General features: G+C 54.6%; 1 protein-coding gene across 26 annotated transcripts; it reads right to left on the reverse strand.

Annotated features, from left to right (window-relative positions):
- Positions 1-1298: 1298 nt before the first annotated feature.
- Dpf1 (double PHD fingers 1) lies at positions 1299-14910 on the reverse strand. 26 transcript variants are annotated; one of them, XM_075986328.1, is made up of 12 exons: positions 14780-14910; positions 9112-9272; positions 8931-9038; positions 7315-7442; positions 7074-7163; positions 5911-5989; positions 5606-5737; positions 4647-4697; positions 4437-4556; positions 3141-3253; positions 2547-2628; positions 1299-2404 (listed from the first exon to the last, which is right to left on the reverse strand). In XM_075986328.1, exons 1-12 carry the CDS (start codon positions 14809-14811, stop codon positions 2334-2336), a joined length of 1167 nt encoding a protein of 388 aa, XP_075842443.1. In that variant the 5' UTR covers positions 14812-14910; the 3' UTR covers positions 1299-2333. The 26 variants fall into 26 exon arrangements, with proteins under 26 accessions (XP_075842443.1, XP_075842398.1, XP_075842574.1 ...); XM_075986283.1 differs by having other exon boundaries at positions 2547-2658; XM_075986459.1 differs by lacking the exon at positions 14780-14910 and adding an exon at positions 11152-11212 and having other exon boundaries at positions 2547-2658.
- Between the last annotated feature and the right edge of the window lie 5618 nt (positions 14911-20528).

Raw genomic sequence — 20528 nt, forward strand, 5'->3', positions numbered from 1 at the left:
AAGCCCTTCTAGCTACTCAGGCATCCGCTCTCCACCCTCCTCAGGGCCCCATCCTTCAGCTCTGCCCTCCCCCCCACCAACCCGGGCCAAGGGGGGAGGGAACCTGGGAACAAACTGTTCTCACATCCTCTCCTGGCCCGGGAGACACACCACCATCTCCCAACACCCCACCACTCACACGCGCACCCGCACACGCGCGCCAAGCCCTGATGGCGCCTGCACTGCCTGTAGTCCCTTCCCTTCTTGCCCCAGTTTTCCCTGTCTCCCCCTCCCCCACCCCTACTGAGCCTGCCACTCTATCTCCGGCCTCTTCAGGCTGGCACTCTACAGATTTCTGTTGTCCACCCCCTTTTTTTTTTGTTACGAGAAGGCTCACAATGTAGCTCAGGGTGACTCACCATCCTCCTGCCTCAGCCTCCAGTCCTGGGACTCTGAACCACTTGGTGTGCTACCATTGCCTTCCCAGCAAAAAACCACCATCTACCTCTTCCCTGTCTATTGTCTAGGGGCCTCGCCTGTCCCTCGCCAGAGTGTCTCCTTATTCCATTTGCTTCCTCCTGACTTTGTAAATGTTCTGCTTCTCTCTCCAAAATGCTGTCCACTTCCTCCTCCCCTGGTCTTGCCAGAGACTGGCTTTTTAATTATTATTATTATTATTTATTTAAATTCTTGGACTAGTCCTCCATCCTTGTCCCTCTTCCCTCAGAATTCTTGGGGGCTGTCTTCATCTGTGTTATCTCTCCGGCTTTGTCCTTTATTCATTCAGTAAATTTGTGACCTCAGAATCCTCCTTTTTCCTGATCAGTGCCCTGGTTATCCAGGCTCAACTCCCCCCCCCCCCCCCCCGACACACACACACTCACACAACTGTCTCCTTGAATCCCTGCATTTTGAGATGTCCTCCTGCCCTTCTCCACTTTTAGCCACACCCAGGGCAGGGACTCCCAGGTGACAGCCAGCCATGCTGGGGTGCCATCTCCCCACCATAGTCTGGGAGGGGGATGCCTTCGGGTCTCTCCGACCCTCCCTTCCCCCCAGCCCTCATTCCCACCTCCCTCTTTGAGCTGCCTCCCGCTGCAGCTGCAGCAGCCCGTTGCTAGGGCAACCACAGCTGGCTGGGTGGGAGCCCCTCCACCCCATCCCCCTCTTCTCTGCAGTAGACAGAGAGGAGCTGGGACAAAGCCAGAGGGAGGCAGGGTGTAGGGGCAAGACGGTGGGGGCTGGCCACAGTGGTTTCTACCCCAGTGAGGCCCCGTCTTGGTGACACCCCAAAGGTTAGAGAAGGAGGCAGTCATGGATAGAGGGGTCAGGCCAAGTTTAATACACAGAACAAGTTAATTCACAGCAGAGGCAGGCAATAAAGGAGACTTGGTGGCAAGGGGGGCACTCCTGGATTGGGGGTAGACTCCCCCAGACCCTCTACCTCCCCCACTTGCAGTCTCAATTTCCCTTTTTAAAACCCGAACAACAAACACACACAACCACAAGAAACAACCACACCCCCTCGCCACCCCCAAAATGGCTAGCGGGGGGGGGGGGCAGGAGGCAGCCCGGCCTGGCCGGGTAGGGAAGGGGCTGAGAAGAGAGGGAAAAAAATGAGTCCATTGCAATCTGTGCTTCTCACTGCAGCGGGCTGGCTGCCTGCCTGCCTCGCCCCACTGGCCTGCCCCAGGCCTGGCAGGCACCGGGTGGGCACAGGGTGGGGCTGTCAAGGAGGGCAGGAAGAGTTCAGAACCAAGGTTCACATCATGCAGTATCCACGATGGGTACTGGGGAGGGCAGTGGGTGGGCACCATGCCCACCTGGCCTGGGAGTGAGGAGGGAATGGTACCCACCTCAGATGGGGAGCTGAGACAATCACAACTCCAGAAACGGGGTGGGGAGGTGCCATTCGGGAAACTGGTAACATCAGTACCCAGCAGACACTCAGCTGTGCCCTCCACCCAGACAGGCTTTATAGGACTCTTTGTATATATTAATTTCTTTTTTTTTCTTTTTTTTTAACTTTTTGTCTTTTTCTCTAGAAAAAGGCTCTTTACGTGCCCCCAGCTGGCATCCACTACCCCCCTATGCCCGCCCAGAGGCGGGGTATGGCTTTGAGGGGAGCAGAAGCCCCTGGTGCACATTTGCCAAGGGATGGAGGGGGGCAGGAGGAGCCCTACGGGACCCACCCACCCACAAGGTAACATTCCACTTGCAGAGGGAGAACACCTTGGCTCCCTCTGGGATTCACCCTCTCCCTCCCACTGGGGACACCAGGTGGGAAGAGCCAGGAGCTCCTCGAGGCAGGAAAGTTAGCACCACCCAAAGGTCCTGGAGAAGCAGAGCCAGGCCTAAGTGAGGGTGATGTAGGCAGAAGCCTTCTCTTTCAAATGCCGAAGACAGAGGTGGCAACTCCAGCTCCCTGCGGGGGAAGCCACAAGACAAAATTAGACTCAAACCAAAGGGCGCCCCCCACCTGTCCCCACCCAGAGCACATGGTCTCTGCCACCAGGAAGACAGCGTTCCAACCCACCCACCCATGTCTCGCCCACCTCTGCCCTCACCTTCCGGGGGCTCCGCCATGGGAGGGCTTAGGCAGTACATGTGGTAGCCCCGATCGCAGTCATCACAGAACAGCAACTGGTCCTGGGGGGTGAGACCCGCCCAGCTGGCACCCTGGGGGCATGGGCACCAGAAACCGGGGTGGGGGGCTGGGGCAGGGGCTAGGTCCCAGGGGCCCTTCTGAGAGAGCTGGCTCTGCAGTCTGTACTGTGGAGCCCACTGGCCTTGCTTGTCGACTCACAGAGTGTCGTCTGGGTTTTCTAAGGAATACTGAATGATGTTCAGTTGGCCCAGTGCCAGCTCAGGACCAGTAATAGGTTCAAATCCTGGCTCTACCATTTTCTCAGCTTGGTTGACCTCAGGCATGATTCTCCCTCCCTGAGCTCAGCATCTTCTACGTGTAGTGGGAACCAGAGCACCAGCCTCAAGGGAGGTCGGAGGTGTCAGAGGGGGCACTGGTGACAACAGCAATGCACGCTACTGCAGGTCACCCAGGGTTTATGAACAAGGAAGGCTTTGGGCTTCATGGGCAAAAGCAGCAGAGCCAGGCTGGAAGGGCAGCGGAGATGAGCCCAGGAGCCGGGGCAGGTACTCACGTCATTCTCCGAGGTACCACACAGGCTGCAGGACTTGCACTCAATGCACTGCCAGCGGTAGGTCCGCACAGCTGCGGTCATGTTCACCGTGAACTGTAAACATGAGGGATGCCCTGGGGAGGGGACCGGAGGGCAGGGATGCAGTTAGCATGTCATTGTAGCTACTGGTGGCTACTGACCCTTGGGGAGGTGATGGCTCTATCCCCACCCCGGACTCAGAGGTCAAGATGAGCTTTGTGGCGGGACCCTACCCCCAAGATAGGCATCCGGAAGCTGGACTGCCGGCAAGCAGCTGTGTGTTGGCCACCACAGTCTCCTACTCAAGCCACCATGACAACCACACTCTCTCCCCGGAATACCATGGCAACCGCATTCCATTACCCACAGTGCTGTGGCAACCACGTTCTACCACCCACAACACTGTGGCAACCACAGTCTGTTAAGCACCGCACTAGGCGGCCACATTCCAATACCCACAGCAGAGCGGCCAGCCCTCATGCTAACCCCAGCAACGTGGCAGCCCTGCCTTCTCCCAGCCAGGATGCTATAGCAACCGCTTCCACAACAGCCATACTGCACAAACTGCCACCGACAATCCCTGCACTGTTAGCCTGTTTGGTCATTCTCCTACACCAGCATAGAGACACCTGTAGCCATGGGGCACAGCACTTCCCACAATGCCCAGCGCCCACAGCCACTGTCCACAGAGCCCGACGACAGTTACAGCTCTCTCCCACAGAGCCAGACACCAACAGCCCACACAGCCTGACAGCCACAGCTACTGCCCACAGTGCCCAAAGACCAGTTGCCCCAGCACTGGGTACCCGCAGCCACGACCCAGCCCACCATGCCATAACAACCACACTCTGTTGTATTTAGTTGCCAAGACAACCCCTACTGTAACAACCACAACCCATTCCCAGCGCTGCTGAGCGACCAGCCTTACTACCCAAGAGGCCCCCATGAAAACCCACACTATACAGTTCTATCTTGTTTTCTACAGCACCCAGGTGGTGGGGTCCATCACTCCCATACCTAGGTCCCCTACCCACAATGCCTCCGTAGCTTTTCTCTATTCCCCATGCCAGGAAGGCACAAAACCACGGTACCTCATACTGTTCCTACATGGAGCCCGCTCAGTTTCCCACAGTCCTCAGCAGCAGGGGCAGCGCCTAGGCTCCACTAAACCACTGTCCCCCCCCAACTTCCCCAGACAGGCTGGGTACAATCTTCACTCCCTTGCTTCCCATCCCCCATATGGATCCTGGGGTGTCCCCTCCCCCCTGAGAGTGTCACCTGATCGCCCACAATCTGCACAGGAGATGAGGTCCTCGGGACAACCAGTCTTCTTGGAGCCCCCCAGGCAAAAGTCACAGTAGCCATTGGGGATGACGGTGCCGTCTGGTGCTTTCTTGGCTGAAAGACAGCAGGCAGCAGTGGGCACAGGACAGGTGGGGCACCCCCAAAGACTGCTGCAAAAGTCGGGGTGGAGGGAGGTGTCCCTACCTGTGTGTTTCCTCTGTGCCTCGGGGACCCAGGCCAATTCTTTGTAAAACTCTGGGGGTGGAGGACAGAAAGGGGCTCTTACCATAGGCAAGGTCCCATCTGTCCCCAGCCACAGCCCCAGGGGTGGACCCTTGGCCCAGGCACTGGGAAGTAGCAAAAAAATAAATAAAAAAAAAAAGTTGGGAGAGGGGCAAATAATTCTCACCAAAACTCAATCAAGTCTTGGGATTACTAAATGTTCTCTTTATTTTGTATCTTTGGGTAAAGGTGTGGGAATAGTTATAGCCTCAGCCAGGACTGCCACCCCGTCACACGAGTGCACCCCAAAGTCAGCTTGCCTAGGTCAATAGTTAGCAGGCAGTTCTGCCAGACCTGGTATGAAAACCTATTCAGGAAGACACTTTGAAAGGACAGGAGGTTCTAGGCTTGGCCTGAGGCTGCTGAGGAGCTCCCTCTGAGGGACAGGTGAGAGGCAGCTCCCTTCCCCCACAGCTCAGCTGTCATGGCATGGAACGGATGTGGGTGGGTGTCGAGGGCCCTGGGGGCCACTGACCTTGCCCCTGGACACTAGCATAGCTGAGAAGGGAACAAGGGAGGCCCAGAGAGGGAGAGGAGTCATCGATCACCCCCACCTCCAAGCTCTAATTGAAACAATAAATCAGACCCAGAAATATTATGCCCGGGCAGGGAGTGAGGGAGAAAGAGAGAGAGAGAGAGAGAGAGAGAGAGAGAGAGAGAGAGAGAGAGAGAGAGAGAGAGAGAGAAAGAGAGAGGGTTGGTTGTCATGGCAACCCCAGAGCCAGCATCCCTATGGTCGGTGGGGGAGGGAACCGTTAAGCTGGAGATTTTCCAGAAATGTTTAATGTGCCCCCACCTCCCCTTCCCCAGCTACTCCCAGGCTGCACCGCCCCACCCCACCCCTGGGCATCTCACCCACCAGCCCTGACCCTCTGACTCACGTTTATGGTTGTTTTTCCGATGGAAAGGCAGGGCGTGGCGCTCAGCGTGCTCCTCCCCCTCCTCCTCAGCCAGGTGGGTGTGGGTGTAATGGTAGCTGAGCCCTGGACGGTTTTTATACCTCTTCCCACAGACTGGAAGGTGAAGGGGTGGGTAGTAGTCAGACTCCAGGGCCACCTCCTCCAGCCTGGCCTCCAGGATCACACCATTCCCACTCTTTCCTCAGGACCCAGGACCAGAACAAGGGCCATAATATGTGAGGCCACCTGGTCCTACACTCCCTCTCCTCCCCTTCTGCAGAACTCACTATCACAGACGTACGGCTTGTCTCGGTCCTCCAGGGAAGCGGTGTCCTGGCGTTTCCTAAGACCTCCAATGCCATACGCCTGGGGGGAGGAGGGTTAGGAGTAAGGAGCCCAGAAAACCAGGGAAAGGTTCATCATTCTTGGGGTTTCTGAGTTTGGTTGTTTGGTTGTTATTGCTGTTGTCTGAGACAGGGTCTCACTATGTATTTCTGGCTGGCCTGGAACTCACTACATAGAAGGGGCTGGCCATGCACTGAGCCTCCTGTCTCTGGATTACAGGCATGCGCTACCGTATTTTTACTGGGCTTCTTCATTTAGACTTGAAAGTCAAATTGAAAAAAAAAATAATTTTTCTTTTCAGTCCTGGGGCCGTGGCTTAGTGACAGAGCAGGTGTCATGTGAGTCTGAGACTCTGGCTTCCATCCCAGCACCACGCAACAGTAATTAAATCTCCACGTGAAACTGGTCGAACTTCCTAGCTGTAAGCCTTTGAGCTTCTCTCAGTACAAGCACGGAGATAATTCTTTTTGTTGCTGTTTGGAGACAGGGCTCCTGGCTGTCCTGGAACTCCCTATATAGATCAGGCTGGCCTTGAACTCACAGAGATCCTCTTGCCTCAGCCTCTCAAATGCTAAGATTAAAGGTGTGTTCTAACACTTTTTTATTATTTTTACTGGAATTTTGGTTTTGTTATGTTTGAGATAGGGTTTCTCTGTGTAGCCCTGGCTGGCCTTGAACTTAGAGATCCACCTGCCTCTGCCTAGTGCTAGGATTAAGGCCATCAAGCAGGTTTTTGTTTGTGTGTGTGTGTGTGTGTGTGTGTGTGTGCGCGTGTGTGTGTACACATGTGTGCGTGTAGGTGTTGTTTGGGTGGTTGGTTTGGTTTAGGATTTTTTATTGTTTTTTTGCACGGGGTCTTTTTATGTAGTTCAGAAAAGTCTAGAATTCACTTATCTCAAACTTAAGGCAATCCTCCTGCCTCAGCCACCACACCCGGCTCTGCAGACCATCCTGATCCGCAGCACAAGCTACATTTTTCTTTTCTTTTCAAATGTTTCTAATGCACTGAGTCGGATTTCCTCATCCATCAACACGGGCATAAAATCCGCTACTCCTACGTACAGCTCTGGGGAGGAGGTGGTGGGGAGAAGCTTCCGGAAGATACCTTTCCTTTGGCCCTGTTCTTCCTCCTGGGAATGTCTTCCTCCAAGTCTTCTACCTCGAGCTCATGCGGAAACTCCAGCAACTGCTGTTTCTGGGCCCAGTAGAAGGGAGATTGGGGGGTCAAGAAGGTGGGGGCACGGATGTGCTGCAGGTGGGGCAGGAGAGCAAGTCGGGGAGCCTTCGGGGAGGATGGAGACTCAGGGGACCCAGAGCGGACCTGCAGCCAGGGTGGGGGCTCCTACCTGACAGTCCATAATGGTCTCCTCTTCCTTCAGCTCGACCTTCTTCTCTCCTGTCTCAGCACACAGCAGAGCCTCAAGGACTGGCCCTTCCGGAAGGCCACCCTCCTTCTTCAAGGGTACCTCACAATCTGGGGACAGTCCACAGGAAAAGTGGTATCCATTGAGGAGGCTGTGACCAGAGTGCCCAGGTTATGGCGGGGGGGGGGCGACGGGGGCAGACAGGGTCCTTAGGGCAGGGACAGGCTCTCCCACACCTAGTCAACAATGACATAAAGATTCAACCTCAGACCCTAGGGAGACATGGCCACACCTTAGCTCTACTGACTAAAAAAGATAAGGCCAGGACACCAAATACACCCAGAAACCCTCAGGGACAATCCAGCCCCTCAGCTACACCCAGAAAGTCAGACACGTGACTAGGACACACAGACATGAAAGCGGACATGTGGATAGGTGGGCAAACACGTCAGACCTTTGAGTACAGCTAGACACACAGAAGACACAATTAAACCCTGGGATACCGGGGAACTCAGAAGGAGATGAAGGAGTCACAGAGCAATCTGAACCCACATTAATTAGGAAGACACAAGCAGGTCCTATGATACACTTGGACACTCAAAGACACCCCCAGGGAGAAGCACTCAAGAGTGCTCACACACGTAAATAGAGAAACACGGGCAGTCCTCTTGACAGGACGACACACACAGAAAGACATGGCCAGTCAGCACTCCTGTACTGTTACAAGCAGACCTTCACACACTGCGGGGGAGGTCAGGGGTTCGGGACCAGTGACTGGCTTTCCTGAACACACTGGAAAGGCACTAACCCAGTCAGTCTATGAACTAGCACACCCCTCAAGAAACACTTAACAGAGAAACAAGCTGAAAGTCTCCCATAGCAACTCCACAGCATCAGGACCGCAGCGGGATGCCCCATGGAACCATATATACCCCGAGAAGATTTAGATATGCCCAGACCCACCACACGCACACATCAAACACATACCTTCTGACACATACCCTCACTTGGAAACACCTAGACAGAAACAAGCGTTCTAAGACATTGAGCAACAGAGTAACAGTTAGACACTCAACTCAGTGATTCTCAACTTTCCTAATGTTGTCACCTTTTAATGCAGGTCCTCATGTTGCAGTGACCCCGACCATAAAATTATTTCATAACTGCTTAATTACTGTAATTTCGCTACTGTTATGAATCGTAATGTAAATATCTGATATACAGGATACCTGATACGCAACCCTTTCAGGGTCCCCACTCACAAGTTGAGAAACATTGCTAACTCATCCAAACACACAGGGAGATAGCCAGATGCCCCCCAGCACCCACAGAAAGAAACACAGCCAGACATGGGTGTATCCCAGCTCACTGGGGAGCAGATAGAGTCAGACTTGATACATCTAGTCACAGATAGCACAGTGTCCTCCATACACCTGCCCGGCCATGACCCACATAGCAGGTATGGCTGGAAGCTCAGGAACTCAAAGGAAGTAACTCAAGACATCTGGGAGAGGGGCAGATAGCCTGCTGTGGAGGCACCAGTGGAGCTGAGGACCTTGGTGGGGGCCACACAGCCCAGGGAACACAGCTGCACCCACCGATCTTGTACTCGCATGGCCGCAGCCTGGGGTCCTCCAGGATGTTGAGCCTCCGTTTCTTCCTCCAACAGCGGGCAGGATAAGTGTAGATCTGTCCCGGGGCCAAACCTGGAGGAGAGAGTCTGTGAGCATGAGGTCCCGGGACGCAGGCCCCGCCCCGCCCCAGCCTCGCGGCGGGTACCAGGCCCGCGGTGAGTCTTCTCCATCCAGATGTAGCAGTTGTTCTGGGCCACACCGGTCTGCGAGTCGAGGAAGGGCAGACGCAGGCTGCGCTCGGCGCACAGGCGCGCGTTGTAGCTGCGGCAATGCTCGATGGCCTCGCGGTAGAAGTCCTCGCCGAGGCTGCGGGGGCGGGCGAGCAGCGAGCGGGCGACTGTCAGCAAGGGCTGGCAGTGGGAGGCCCAGCACCCTCCCCCGGCTGCCCGTTCCCACTGGTCCGCGAAGGTTAGGCCAGCCAGGACCACCTTCACCTCCCCCCTCCTCCCACCCCTCCGGACCCGGGGGCGGGGCAGGGTGCTGCCCGGCAGGCAGCTACCTGGAACTTGACTATGTCTCAGGTTAGAAGTCTTCACAGACAACACAGAAACAGATCGAAACACACCGGGACCCATCCACACATGAACGTAGTCAAACACCCAAAACAAACAAATCGCACATGGCCACACGGGATTCACACACAAAGAGAAACATATCCCAATATTCACAAAGGAAGAGCAAACAAATTCTCTCCCTCCCTCCCTCCCTCCCTCCCTTCCTCCTTCTCTCTCTCTCTCTCTCTCTCTCTCTCTCTCTCTCTCTCACACACACACACACACACACACACACACACGCACACACATCTCTTGAAGAACACAAATATTCCAAGTCAGAAACAGACCATAGAACTACCTATGCACGTCATGTATCCAAAGACCACAAGATAAACAAATTAACCACAAAGACTGCATAACACAGAAACACTACACGCACACATCGCAACACTCACACAGTGTCCAAAGACAGGGACTCGAGAAACATTTACACATGCATTTACACATCTATCCAAAGACACTATGTCAAACACACAATACAAAGAAATCTCAGAGATTTACACAGGTACACATACACACATTCACACCCTGGCAAAACAGAAACCCAAATTTAAAATACATTCCAAACACAGATACACGCCTTGGAAACAGAGGGACAGTCAGGTCTGCCCGTGTTCACACAAAAATTTAGACATATCCGCACATCTCCCTAGCCAAAGACACAGAGCATAAATGGAGCAGTTCCACCAGACATGTGCAGGCACTCAGAGCCCAAATAGTCAGATAGGTAGCGCAGAATAAAAGAAATCATATACATACCCACACATTCAACCAGAAAACAAAAAGCAATGCACAAGTCGCGCAACACACTCCACACCCCAAGACAAAGGTAGCGTGGATTCGACTCGAGTGTACTCAGGCCCCAGCTTCCCTAAGCCATTTATCCTCTTTCAAACCCTGGCATCCCTGGGAGGGAACATGACCCCCTTCCCCTAAAACGCCCGGGAGACCCCTCCCCCACATCCTCCACCCGTCCAGGAGCAACGCGTCGGACACCATTCTTGCCAGACACCCACAGTCACACACGCTCGCACCCCCGCACACGGTGACAGCCCCCCTGACACCCCACCGGCCCCACCCCCAGCGGCCACACACATACACAGACACACGCGCGCGCGCGGCCGCGTAGACCCGCCCGCGCGAACTCCCCCGCCTCGCGCCCGCCCGCACCACCTCAGGGGGCCGGGGATGACCGTGGCCATCTTGCTCCCCGGGTCCTGCCCCCAGCAGGTCCCTGCCGGGTCGGTCCTCCCAGCGGTCGGGCGGGCGCTGAGGCCGCCCATCCATTCATTCCCGGGGGGCGGGAGCACGCGGATCTTGGCCAATCAGGACAGCGGGGCGGGCCGCCTAGGCCATGCCGGGAGTGGTAGTCCCTGGCGGGTCCTCAGCCCCCAAGGGGATGGAGGATCACGCCGTCGTTCACACACGCTCACTCACACGCACTCCCCAGTCCCACGTGCACAGACGCATGCACGCACACACGCGCACATGGCAACTTACACACAGTCACACTACACTCGCAGACTCCCACACACCCCGTTCACACACCTTCACGCACGCCCAGCCGCAGGCGCGCACACCTCGCAGGTGCCCACCCAGCGGTGTCACCAGCAAGCCGGCGGAGACGCTACCTCTCCCACCAGGCCGTCCAAACTCTAGAGAACCCATCGCATCCCAGGGCTGACTCTCGCGGTCAACCCGGTCCACTCCAGGGCTACAGGACAGCCGGCATTCTTCCAGAGCTCAAATCCTCGCTGATAGGACTTCAGGCACACGACTTAACCTTTCTGGGCCTGCTTGCTCCTTTAGAAAATAGTTATAATGCCTCATCGGAATGAAGAGTAGATGAGTAACAGGGTAAGTGGCTGTTTTAGTGACAATCTTGCTGTTCAGCCCAAGCTGATCTCAAACTACAATTCTACCTCCGCCTCCCAAAGGTGTATGACACCACGCCAGCTGCTGTGGTGTTTTCCAGGGTACATAGCAGGGCTTGGGGTTCGGTTCTGGTAAAAAGAAAGTATTTGAGAGTCCATGGGTTCAACCACAGTCCCAGATGAGAAAATAGTACTGGCAGGTACTAATCTATTCATTTATTCCACAGAGAAGTTATCTACAAAGAGGATCTGATAGAACCAAGGCACAGAGTGGCGATGCTGTTACTGGAATAATGCCTGTCCTAGTGGGTGGTCAGCAGATACGTGCCGGGTGAATACTTAATGCCCACCTTGTGCTGAGCACGGCTCTCTCCAGGCTAAACTAGTTCTATCCTTATTTCCCAGATAAGGACTTTGGCGTCTTGAGGAGAAACCTTGCTGTGTTCTCTGCCCCTGTCTGAAGGTAATGATGAAAGATTTATTCACCTAGCCATCCACATGGAAATCTTGCCTCTTTTCCTCTCCCACTGCCACCCACAGACACTACCCCAACAGAGCCCCAGAGAATGAGCTGACCTACTGAGTCTCGCACACACACACACACACACACACACAGCCCCCCACCCTCTGGGAAATAACAGCATTCTGATTTGAGTGGCTGCATAAATTAGCATATCAAGTGTTAATACAAATAAACCCTTGTCCAGCAGAGGGTGTTCCACCCATCCATAAAAGACTCGAGATTTCCTCTACTATATACACTTCTAGAGTTAGCTCCCTTCCACAAATGTCCCCATCTACCACGGGGCCATCTAAGTCATCAAGGCCTTGACCCATCCCTTCCCCAGCATAGGAAGGGCATCCGATTCACTTCCTGCCCAGAATTAAATAAGGAGTGCCGGCACCTCCTTTCCAGACCCCAGTAGTGTCCACCCACCTTGCCATGATATGCCTTCATTCAGCTCAGAGCGTCCCTGTCACCTTTCACCTCCCCCCCAACCAGATCCCCAGCACACCCTCCCCAACCTGTTCCACACCTCCACCTTTGCCGTGCCCACACACTCCCGAGTGTAGCTGGTGTCCTGCCTCCTCAGAAGTCCCAGCTACCCCGAGCAAAGGGCCTGGCTCCATTCTCTTAAGAACCTCTCCACACACTCTCCTCCAAACTTGGCCTCTCAGTTGTCCAAGCAATGCCCCGTCCCAGAGTCCAGTGCCCTGTGTTATAACATTAGTCACTATTCACACTCATAGTAAGAATCAAAACTTTGGGTCAGGCTAAGGCCCTGTGCAAAGTGCTTGAGAGCGATGGCCTTTCCAGTGACGTCCTGTGGCTCAGCTACGTAATCCTAGCATCCAGAGAGCTGAGGAGATCGCTTGAGTTTGAGGGCAGCCTGCGCTAGAGAGTTTTTAAGAGTCTGTCTTAGAAACAAAGCAAAGCAAAACAAAACTGACAAACAAAACCCCACAAAACTAAAAAGTCTGGCATGGTGCCACACAACTAAAAAGTCTAAGCCCTGCTAAGAAGAAGCCTATAACTCAACACCTCGATGAGCCTCACTGCTGCCCCCATGAGGTAATACAAACAGTTATGCGGCCCAACCCACACTCGGTAACACTGAGGCCCTGAGCAGGAAACCAATGGCTTCCAGCCAAGTGTGAATTCAGGCAGGAAGAACTAAAGCCAGTGCCAAAGGGCTCTCCTTCCCAAGGGGATTTGGCTCTAGCCCTAGCTGGCCTAGAGCTCACTATATAAACCAGGCTGGCAGAGATCCACCTGCGTCTGCCTCCCTAGTGCAGGGATTAAAGGCGTGCGCCACCACGACCTGTGGCTCTGGCATTTCTTAGGGACGAGTGCGTCCCACTTCCAGCCCAATAGGCCCTTTGGAAGGTAACCAGAAGAGACGAGCGCCAATCCCCTCCGACTGTCCTCTACACTCCTGCAGAGTGCACACCAAGCACACTTCCCCCGACGTGTTTTGCAGACCCACCAACCCAGTATACACCGATTTCAGACTGTCCCTCCAAAAGACAGAGACCTCTGTGTGTGTGACTTAGAGTCAGAAGAAAGTATAATATGTTACCATTGCCCTCCCCAGGTACCAGACGGTCTCCCTTGTAGGCGCGTACCTGTAAATCCCTGCCCCCCTATTTTCTCACCGCCCCCCCCCCAATCCCAGAAACCAGAAGCAACTGGGAAAGGGTTTTGGTTCAAAGAACCCTTCTGTAGGTGAATGGGGGGCGGGGCGCACGCTCCCAGTCACCCCAACGCTCCAGGCTCAAGGTCAAGTCTGTTGAGTGCAGGGGGTGGAGAAAGGGGGAGGTAGCCCCGGCCCCTTTGTGCGGCGCCGCGGGCGCTCGCCCTCCGCCTCCCCCGCCCGGTCGGGAGCGGGGGAGGGGAGTGCCGCTCTCCTGCAGGGAGAGAGGGCGGGAGCGGCCACGCTCCTGTCACTCGCAGCCGGCTGTCACCGCCAGGGAAAGGGGGTGGGGTGGAGGTGGAGAGCTCTGGGACCTCGGGGTCCGGGATCCCGAGGAAGGACCAAGAGAGGAAGATGTAAAAAGGAGAAGACGACGTCGGGTGGCAAAGAGCTAGGAAGGACGGGGAGGGGCTAGCCTCCGACCCAGGCGTCCGGGTTCCCAGACACCGGGCCCAGGAGGCCAGCGCTCAGCGGAGAGTAGCGACAGGCCGAAAGGGAGGGAATTCCCGGAGAGGGAGGCGCTCTCAGCACCGGCTCCCGAGGCACCGGTCCTCAAGGGGATGGGAGGTGCTCGCGTTAGATGGGTATGGGCGGGGAGAAGGATGGTTGCCACGGTCCGAACCGACCGAGACGTCGGGACTTCTAGGTCTTGGAGACCCGAGAGCAAAGAGAGGAGACAGCAAGGACTCAAACGGGGATGGTCTCAGCTCTCACTATGCAGCCTCGGGGTTCCGGGAGAAAGACCCGACAAGAGGATGGTGCTTTGATGAGGGAAATGGGTGGTGAGATACACAAGGATCCAGGTCCGTACTTAGAGGTTGGTACCTCCCACCCGCCCGGGGCAGTCGTGCACCCCCCTCAGACGCTGAGGAGCAGAGATGGAGTAGGCGAGCGAAGCCCCTACCCCCACTCTGGGTGGGGACACGGCCTCCGCCACCCCCTAGTCCGAGCCACATTCCTTCACTGACAGCGACAAAGAAGAGGAGCCCTCGCGACCCAGAAGGGCTCCCATACCTAACCCCAAGGGGCAACAGGAGGCGGAAGGTTCGCAGGGGAGTGGGGACAAACAGGGGGTTCCCGAGTACCATCCATACATTCACGCGCTGCGTCCCCCACCCCAACCCCAGGGAGTGCCGGGGGAGGACCAGCTCCTGGGGGAGGGATTCCAGACTTGGGGAGGGAACACTCACGACTTGAGCGGGTTCTGAATGGCGGTGGCCATGGCACGCTCGGCTGGGCCGCCTCCAGCCCGGGGCGCCGCTGCCGCCGCGCGCGGGCCAAGCCCGGCCTGCGCCGCCCGCTCTGCCGCCCAGCGCGCTACGAGTTCATTCATTCTTGGGGCTGCGGCGCGAGCGAAGCGGGGCGGGCCGGGGGCGGGGCTCAGCCAATCCCCGCGCCTCCCAGCGCACGACGGGACCTGGAGTCTAGGGGCGCGCAGCGGCGCCCGAGGGCGCCCCTGCAGGGACTACACGTCCCAGGGGCCGTTGGGAGGATGGCGCACCCATTGATTGGTTGCTAGGGATACAGGGAGGGGCTGGGCATCCCTCCAGAGCATCCTTCCTTCCCATTCTGGGGATGCTTGGTTCCCAGCTGGGGCTTCTTCCACCATCTAGTCTTGTACCACCATCATCACCACCACCACTACCACCTCCACCTCCCAAGGGATGTGGATGACCCACAGGGTGTGTGGAATATCTTTTTTTTTTCTGTGCCTGCTTGTCTGAATGCCTGTAACCTGTAAAGCTGTCCTGCAACAGAAGGGTTTGATCGATGTCTTTGTTCATTGACTGAGCGCCTATGGCCAGCACTCTCCTAGGTTCTGAGAATACAGCAATGATAAAGGCAAAGTCACTGATCTTCTCAAGAAGTTCACATTCTAGTGCTGGAGAGGTAGAAGAGGTAGCTCAGCAGTTAAGAGCTCTTCCTGTTCTCCCAAAGGACCCAGGTTCGGTTCCCAACACCCACATTGGACTGCCCACAGTCTGACATCGTCTTCTGGTCTCTGTGGACCCAAACACACAGAAAGCTCACACACACACCTGAAAGCAAACACTGATACATAGAAAAATAAATGAATATAAAACTAAATCTTAAAAATGAAAGTTACTGTTAGTGAATGAAAAGTGAGACAAGTTTGAGATGAGCAAGGACCACCCCTCTGGTGGGGGGTCTCGTAGGTCACTGTGAGATGAGCAAGGACCACCCCTCTGGTGGGGGGTCTCGTAGGTCACTGTGAGATGAGCAAGGACCACCCCTCTGGTGGGGGGTCTCGTAGGTCACTGTGAGATGAGCAAGGACCACCCCTCTGGTGGGGGGTCTCGTAGGTCACTGTGAGATGAGCAAGGACCACCCCTCTGGTGGGGGGTCTCGTAGGTCACTGTGAGATGAGCAAGGACCACCCCTCTGGTGGGGGGTCTCGTAGGTCACTGTGAGATGAGCAAGGACCACCCCTCTGGTGGGGGGTCTCGTAGGTCACTGTGAGATGAGCAAGGACCACCCCTCTGGTGGGGGGTCTCGTAGGTCACTGTGAGATGAGCAAGGACCACCCCTCTGGTGGGGGGTCTCGTAGGTCACTGTGAGATAAGCAAAAACCACCCCTCTGGTGGGGGGTCTCGTAGGTCACTGTGAGATGAGCAAGGACCACCCCTATGGTGGGGGGTCTCATAGGTCACTGGGGAAAAAGTAGATTGTGTTCCAAGTGAGATCCATTCCCCCAGCTCTTTCTTAGAGCACACCACACCCATGAGTAAATCCCATCATCCCAAACCCTCAGACAACAGTTAACAGGGATCTCCATCCATCGTGTGGGTCCTGGAGATAGAACCCGGGGCTTCAGGATTGATCTGTCATCTCTCCAGTCTTACTTTTTAAAAATTATATGTATTTATTTATTTATTTATTTATTTTGTAGGTTTGAAACCTGGAACTTGACCAGGTTGGCCTTGAACTCACAGAGATCTGTCTACCTCTGCCTCCCGAGTGCTGGGACTAAAGGTGTGCGCCACCACGCCTGGCTGTACCTAATTAATTTTGTGTGCACGTGTGAATGCTCACTCAGCAGCCCGTCCCAGTTCGTGGTGCTAGTGTGGGGGTCAGAGGACGACTTACCGGAGAAGAATCTCTTCTGCCATGTGAGTCCCAGGGATAGAACTCCGGCTGGGTGGCAAAGCTTTTGCCCACTGAGCCATCACACCAGCCCTCCTTTTTACCTTTTATTTGACATAGGGGCTCACTAGGTTGACCAGGATGGTCTTGAACTCACGCTGTGGCCTAAGCCGGCTTTGAATTCATTATTCCTCTCTTGTGCCTGCTAAATTGCAGGTGTGCTACCAGACCCAGCTAATACCTCTTTTTCGGAACGTTGTTAGATTACATATATATATATAATCTTTTAATTTACTCTCTGGCTCCACTCATTAGAATGTTGTTTCTCAGAGGTGAAGGTAACTTGTGACTTTAATCCCAGCACTCAGAAAGCAAAAGCAGGTAGATCTCTTAGTTCAAGGCCAGCCTGGTCAACAGAGCAAAATCCAGGGCTATATAGAGAAACCCTGTCTCAGGAAAAAAACAAACAAACAAATCCCTGGTTCTACTAAGAGTTTGCTGTTCCAGTCATGGTTAGGGCTATGTCCTCAGTGCCTGAATGAATGAGTATAATTCCCAGTTAGTCCCCTGCCCCACTGTCCTTCCCCCTGTTCATCTCTGAGGCACAAACCCAGAACCCAGCAGGCACAAGTAAGGTGGCCAGCTATGCTCTGCCACAAACCTGGGACAGCCTGAGTTGGGGGCAGGGTGGGGGCTGCTGTATTAGGGATGTCCCATGGAGAGTCCCGGGCAGAGAAGGGAAAGGTTACTAGGCAGCTATGCAGCCAGAGCAGGCCTTGAATTCCTGCAAGTTGGAGGAACTGATCACTGGTCCTGGATAGGTGTGTTTACTTATCCCCAGAGGATTATGGGATACCCCTCAGGAGCTCTGACCCAGCTGCCTGAAAATGATGTGCTTCTGTTTCTGGCTGATCTGTGTATGATACCTTTGAGGCTGTCCCCTGATCCTGATCACTGAGCAAGGTCCCTGTTCTGATCTCTCAACCTTGATGGCTGATCGTTCTGTCTCTCAAGAATTGGGGACCAGCAAGAAAAATTTTTACTTTTATTATTTTTTTCTTTGTTTTAGTTTAGTTTGGTTTTTCGAGACAGGGTTTCTCTGTGTAGCTTTGGAGCCTGTCCTGGCACTCACTCTATAGACCAGGCTGGCCTCAAACTCACGGAGATCTGCCTGCTGCTGCCTCCCCAGAGCTGGGATTAAAGGTGTGTGCCACCACCTCCCGGCTTTTGTTTGTTTGTTTTATGACACAGGATTTCTCTGTGTGGCCCTGACTGTCCTGGAACTCCCTCTGTACACTCAGGATCTGTCTGCCTCTGCCCCTCACCCTCTCTGAGGGTTGGGTTTAAAGGTATTTTAAATCTTTGGTTATTTCTCTTCTATCTGGAATCGAAAGGGCTGGCCACCAGAGGGCACTGTGGCTCAGTCTTTGTCCAGCAGAGCCAGTTCTTTCTTTCTTTCTTTTTTTTTTCGAGACAGGGTTTCTCTGTGGTTTTGGAGCCTGTCCTGGAACTAGCTCTTGTAGACCAGGCTGGTCTCGAACTCACAGAGATCCGCCTGCCTCTGCCTCCCGAGTGCTGGGATTAAAGGCGTGCGTCACCACCACCCGGCCAGAGCCAGTTCTTGAGTCCTGGCATGGAGAAGCCAAATCCCAAACACTGGGGGCAACCAGTAAGACACAGGCTCAGTTCTGAACCTCCAGCCCTACTTAGGGCCTGGGCACCGGGTCTGCTCCCCACCCTGGCATCATAGGCTCCTGTGTACAGCTAGGCACAGTGGTAGGTAGCTACCTGTGATCAGCAGAGGTGGTTTTGCACCTGCAGACCCAGGGCTTGGGAGGTAGAGATTGGAGGAGCAGGAGTTCAAGATCATCCTCTATAATATTCTGGGGTGCTGTGGTAGTGCACACGCCTTTAATCCCAGCACTCAGGAAGCAGAGGCAGGTGGATCTCCGTGAGTTCAAGGCCAGCCTGGTCTACAGAGAGGAGTCCAGGGCAGGTTCCAAAGCAGCAGTGAAACTCTGTCTCAAAAACAAAAACGTATGTGTGTTTGTGTGTGTGTGTGTGTGTAAGTATATATGTGCATAGATAGATATATAATATATAACAATATGTGTGTGTTTATATATTTGTGTGTATATATATATACATACATACAGACAGACAGACAGACAGATAGATAGATAGATAGATGATGGGGTGCCTCAGGAAGCCTTGAATGAATGTGTTAAGGGTGAATGAAGTCCTGAGTGAATTATGTTGCTTGACATAGGCACAGTCATATCAAGAACCCCCAACACTTCAGGCCCATGGGAGCGGCAAAGCATTTCCCTCAGGGCTGGGCTCAGAGGGATGCAAAACCTTCCTTTGCTCCAAATGCAAGTGTTGACAGTGTGTGCGAAACTAGCAACTGTAACTTCTTCCTCCAGGACAACTGCAACCTGAGACCACAGGCGTGCAGAGACCTCCCACTGACATGGCTAACCCATCCCCTGTGGCTCAGTGCTGAGTCTGTGCTGTTGAATAGTAAGGGCCCTCCATCAGGGCGAGCACAGCCCACCGGCCCTGGCTTTTCTGTGCATGTCTACATGTCTGCCCTAACTTATTTTCTTTCTTTCTTTCTTTTTTTTTTTTTTGGTGGTGGTGGTGGGGAGTCGAGGCAAGATTTCTCTGTAGCTTTGGAGCCTTCCTGGAATTCACTCTGTAGACCAGGCTCCACCTGCCTCTGCCTCCTGGGTGCTGGGATTAGAGGTGCACCACCACTGCCCAGCCATGTTGTCCCTTTCTTCATTCCCTCACCACCCCTGCCAGGCCAAGTCCCAGCCAGGTTGTGGCAACATATCAATTTGGGAGCTGGACTAAACTACAAACGTCCTGTCCAAAACATAGAAGAAATTATTTGCTGCCCACTCACGTCTGCTGAGACTCCAGGTCCTTCTATGTGACTCGGGTCTGTGGTTGCTGGGGCAGTTACTCTGCCTGCTGTGCAGAATGGACAGGGTTCATGCATAGAGAATTTGGGGGCACAGAGCAGCAAGTCTTTGGATGATAAAGATGACTCAGATGTGTGGCTACTGCAGCTGGAGGGACAGAGGTGCCGTGCCCTGAGCTAGGACAGCCTGGACTGGAGCCCATGTGGGAGACACCATGTTGTACAACGTCTGGTGTGTTGAGCTTGTTGGGTTCCAGGTATGGAACAGGGTGTGGTCTGGAGGCCACAGGCAGGTGGGAGAGAGGCATGGCCTACGGTGTGCAGATGGAAGTCAGTAGAGAACTCACATGAGAAGCACGGCTAGAATGGAGAATGGAGACCGGGGCTGGCAGCCGCTGACAGACAGGAGGAGCAGCAGGACAGAAAGGGCGATCAGAGCGAGTGGCTGAGTGTCTGCAGGAAAGGGAAGAAATCCTGGGCATAGCTCAAAGGTAGAGCCCCAGCATACACGTGGAGGTGCTGGGTTCCGGGTGTGACTACAGTCTAGCACCACGGAGACCCTGACATCCTTGCAGAGGGAGGGTAGGAAATGCAGACCCATGGCTGGGCAGAGTGGAGGAGACAGCTGTGTTCCCGCAAACTGCAGCAGAGGAAAGGAGCAGCAGAGCTGAATGTGGAGTAAGCCGAGCGTGGGGGATGCTGAGGCAGGGGATTTCAAACTAGATGCCAGTCTGGGTGACATAATGAGACCATGTCCAAACATGGTGGCTAACACCTGAAACCCTAGCACTTAAGAGGCTAAGGCTGCTGAGTGGTGGTGGTGCCCGCCTTTAATCCCAATCGGGAAGCAGGAGCAGGTGGACTCCAAGTTCAAGGCCAGCCTGGTCTACAGAGTGAGTTCTGGG

Source organism: Microtus pennsylvanicus, chromosome 1 (genome assembly GCF_037038515.1).
Source record: "Microtus pennsylvanicus isolate mMicPen1 chromosome 1, mMicPen1.hap1, whole genome shotgun sequence".
Taxonomy (NCBI): Eukaryota; Metazoa; Chordata; class Mammalia; order Rodentia; family Cricetidae; genus Microtus; species Microtus pennsylvanicus.

What these genes read in the sequence shown, in the direction of transcription:
- Dpf1 (XM_075986226.1), bottom strand. Translation starts at nt 10,803, where the DNA reads ATGGGCGGCCTCAGCGCCCGCCCGACCGCTGGGAGGACCGACCCGGCA. An exon ending in GAAGACTCACCGCGGGCCTG is followed by an intron (nt 9,039 to 9,111) that starts GTACCCGCCGCG and finishes TCTCTCCTCCAG; the next exon opens with GTTTGGCCCCGGGACAGATC. An exon ending in CATGGCGGAGCCCCCGGAAG is followed by an intron (nt 2,405 to 2,546) that starts GTGAGGGCAGAG and finishes CTTCCCCCGCAG; the next exon opens with GGAGCTGGAGTTGCCACCTC.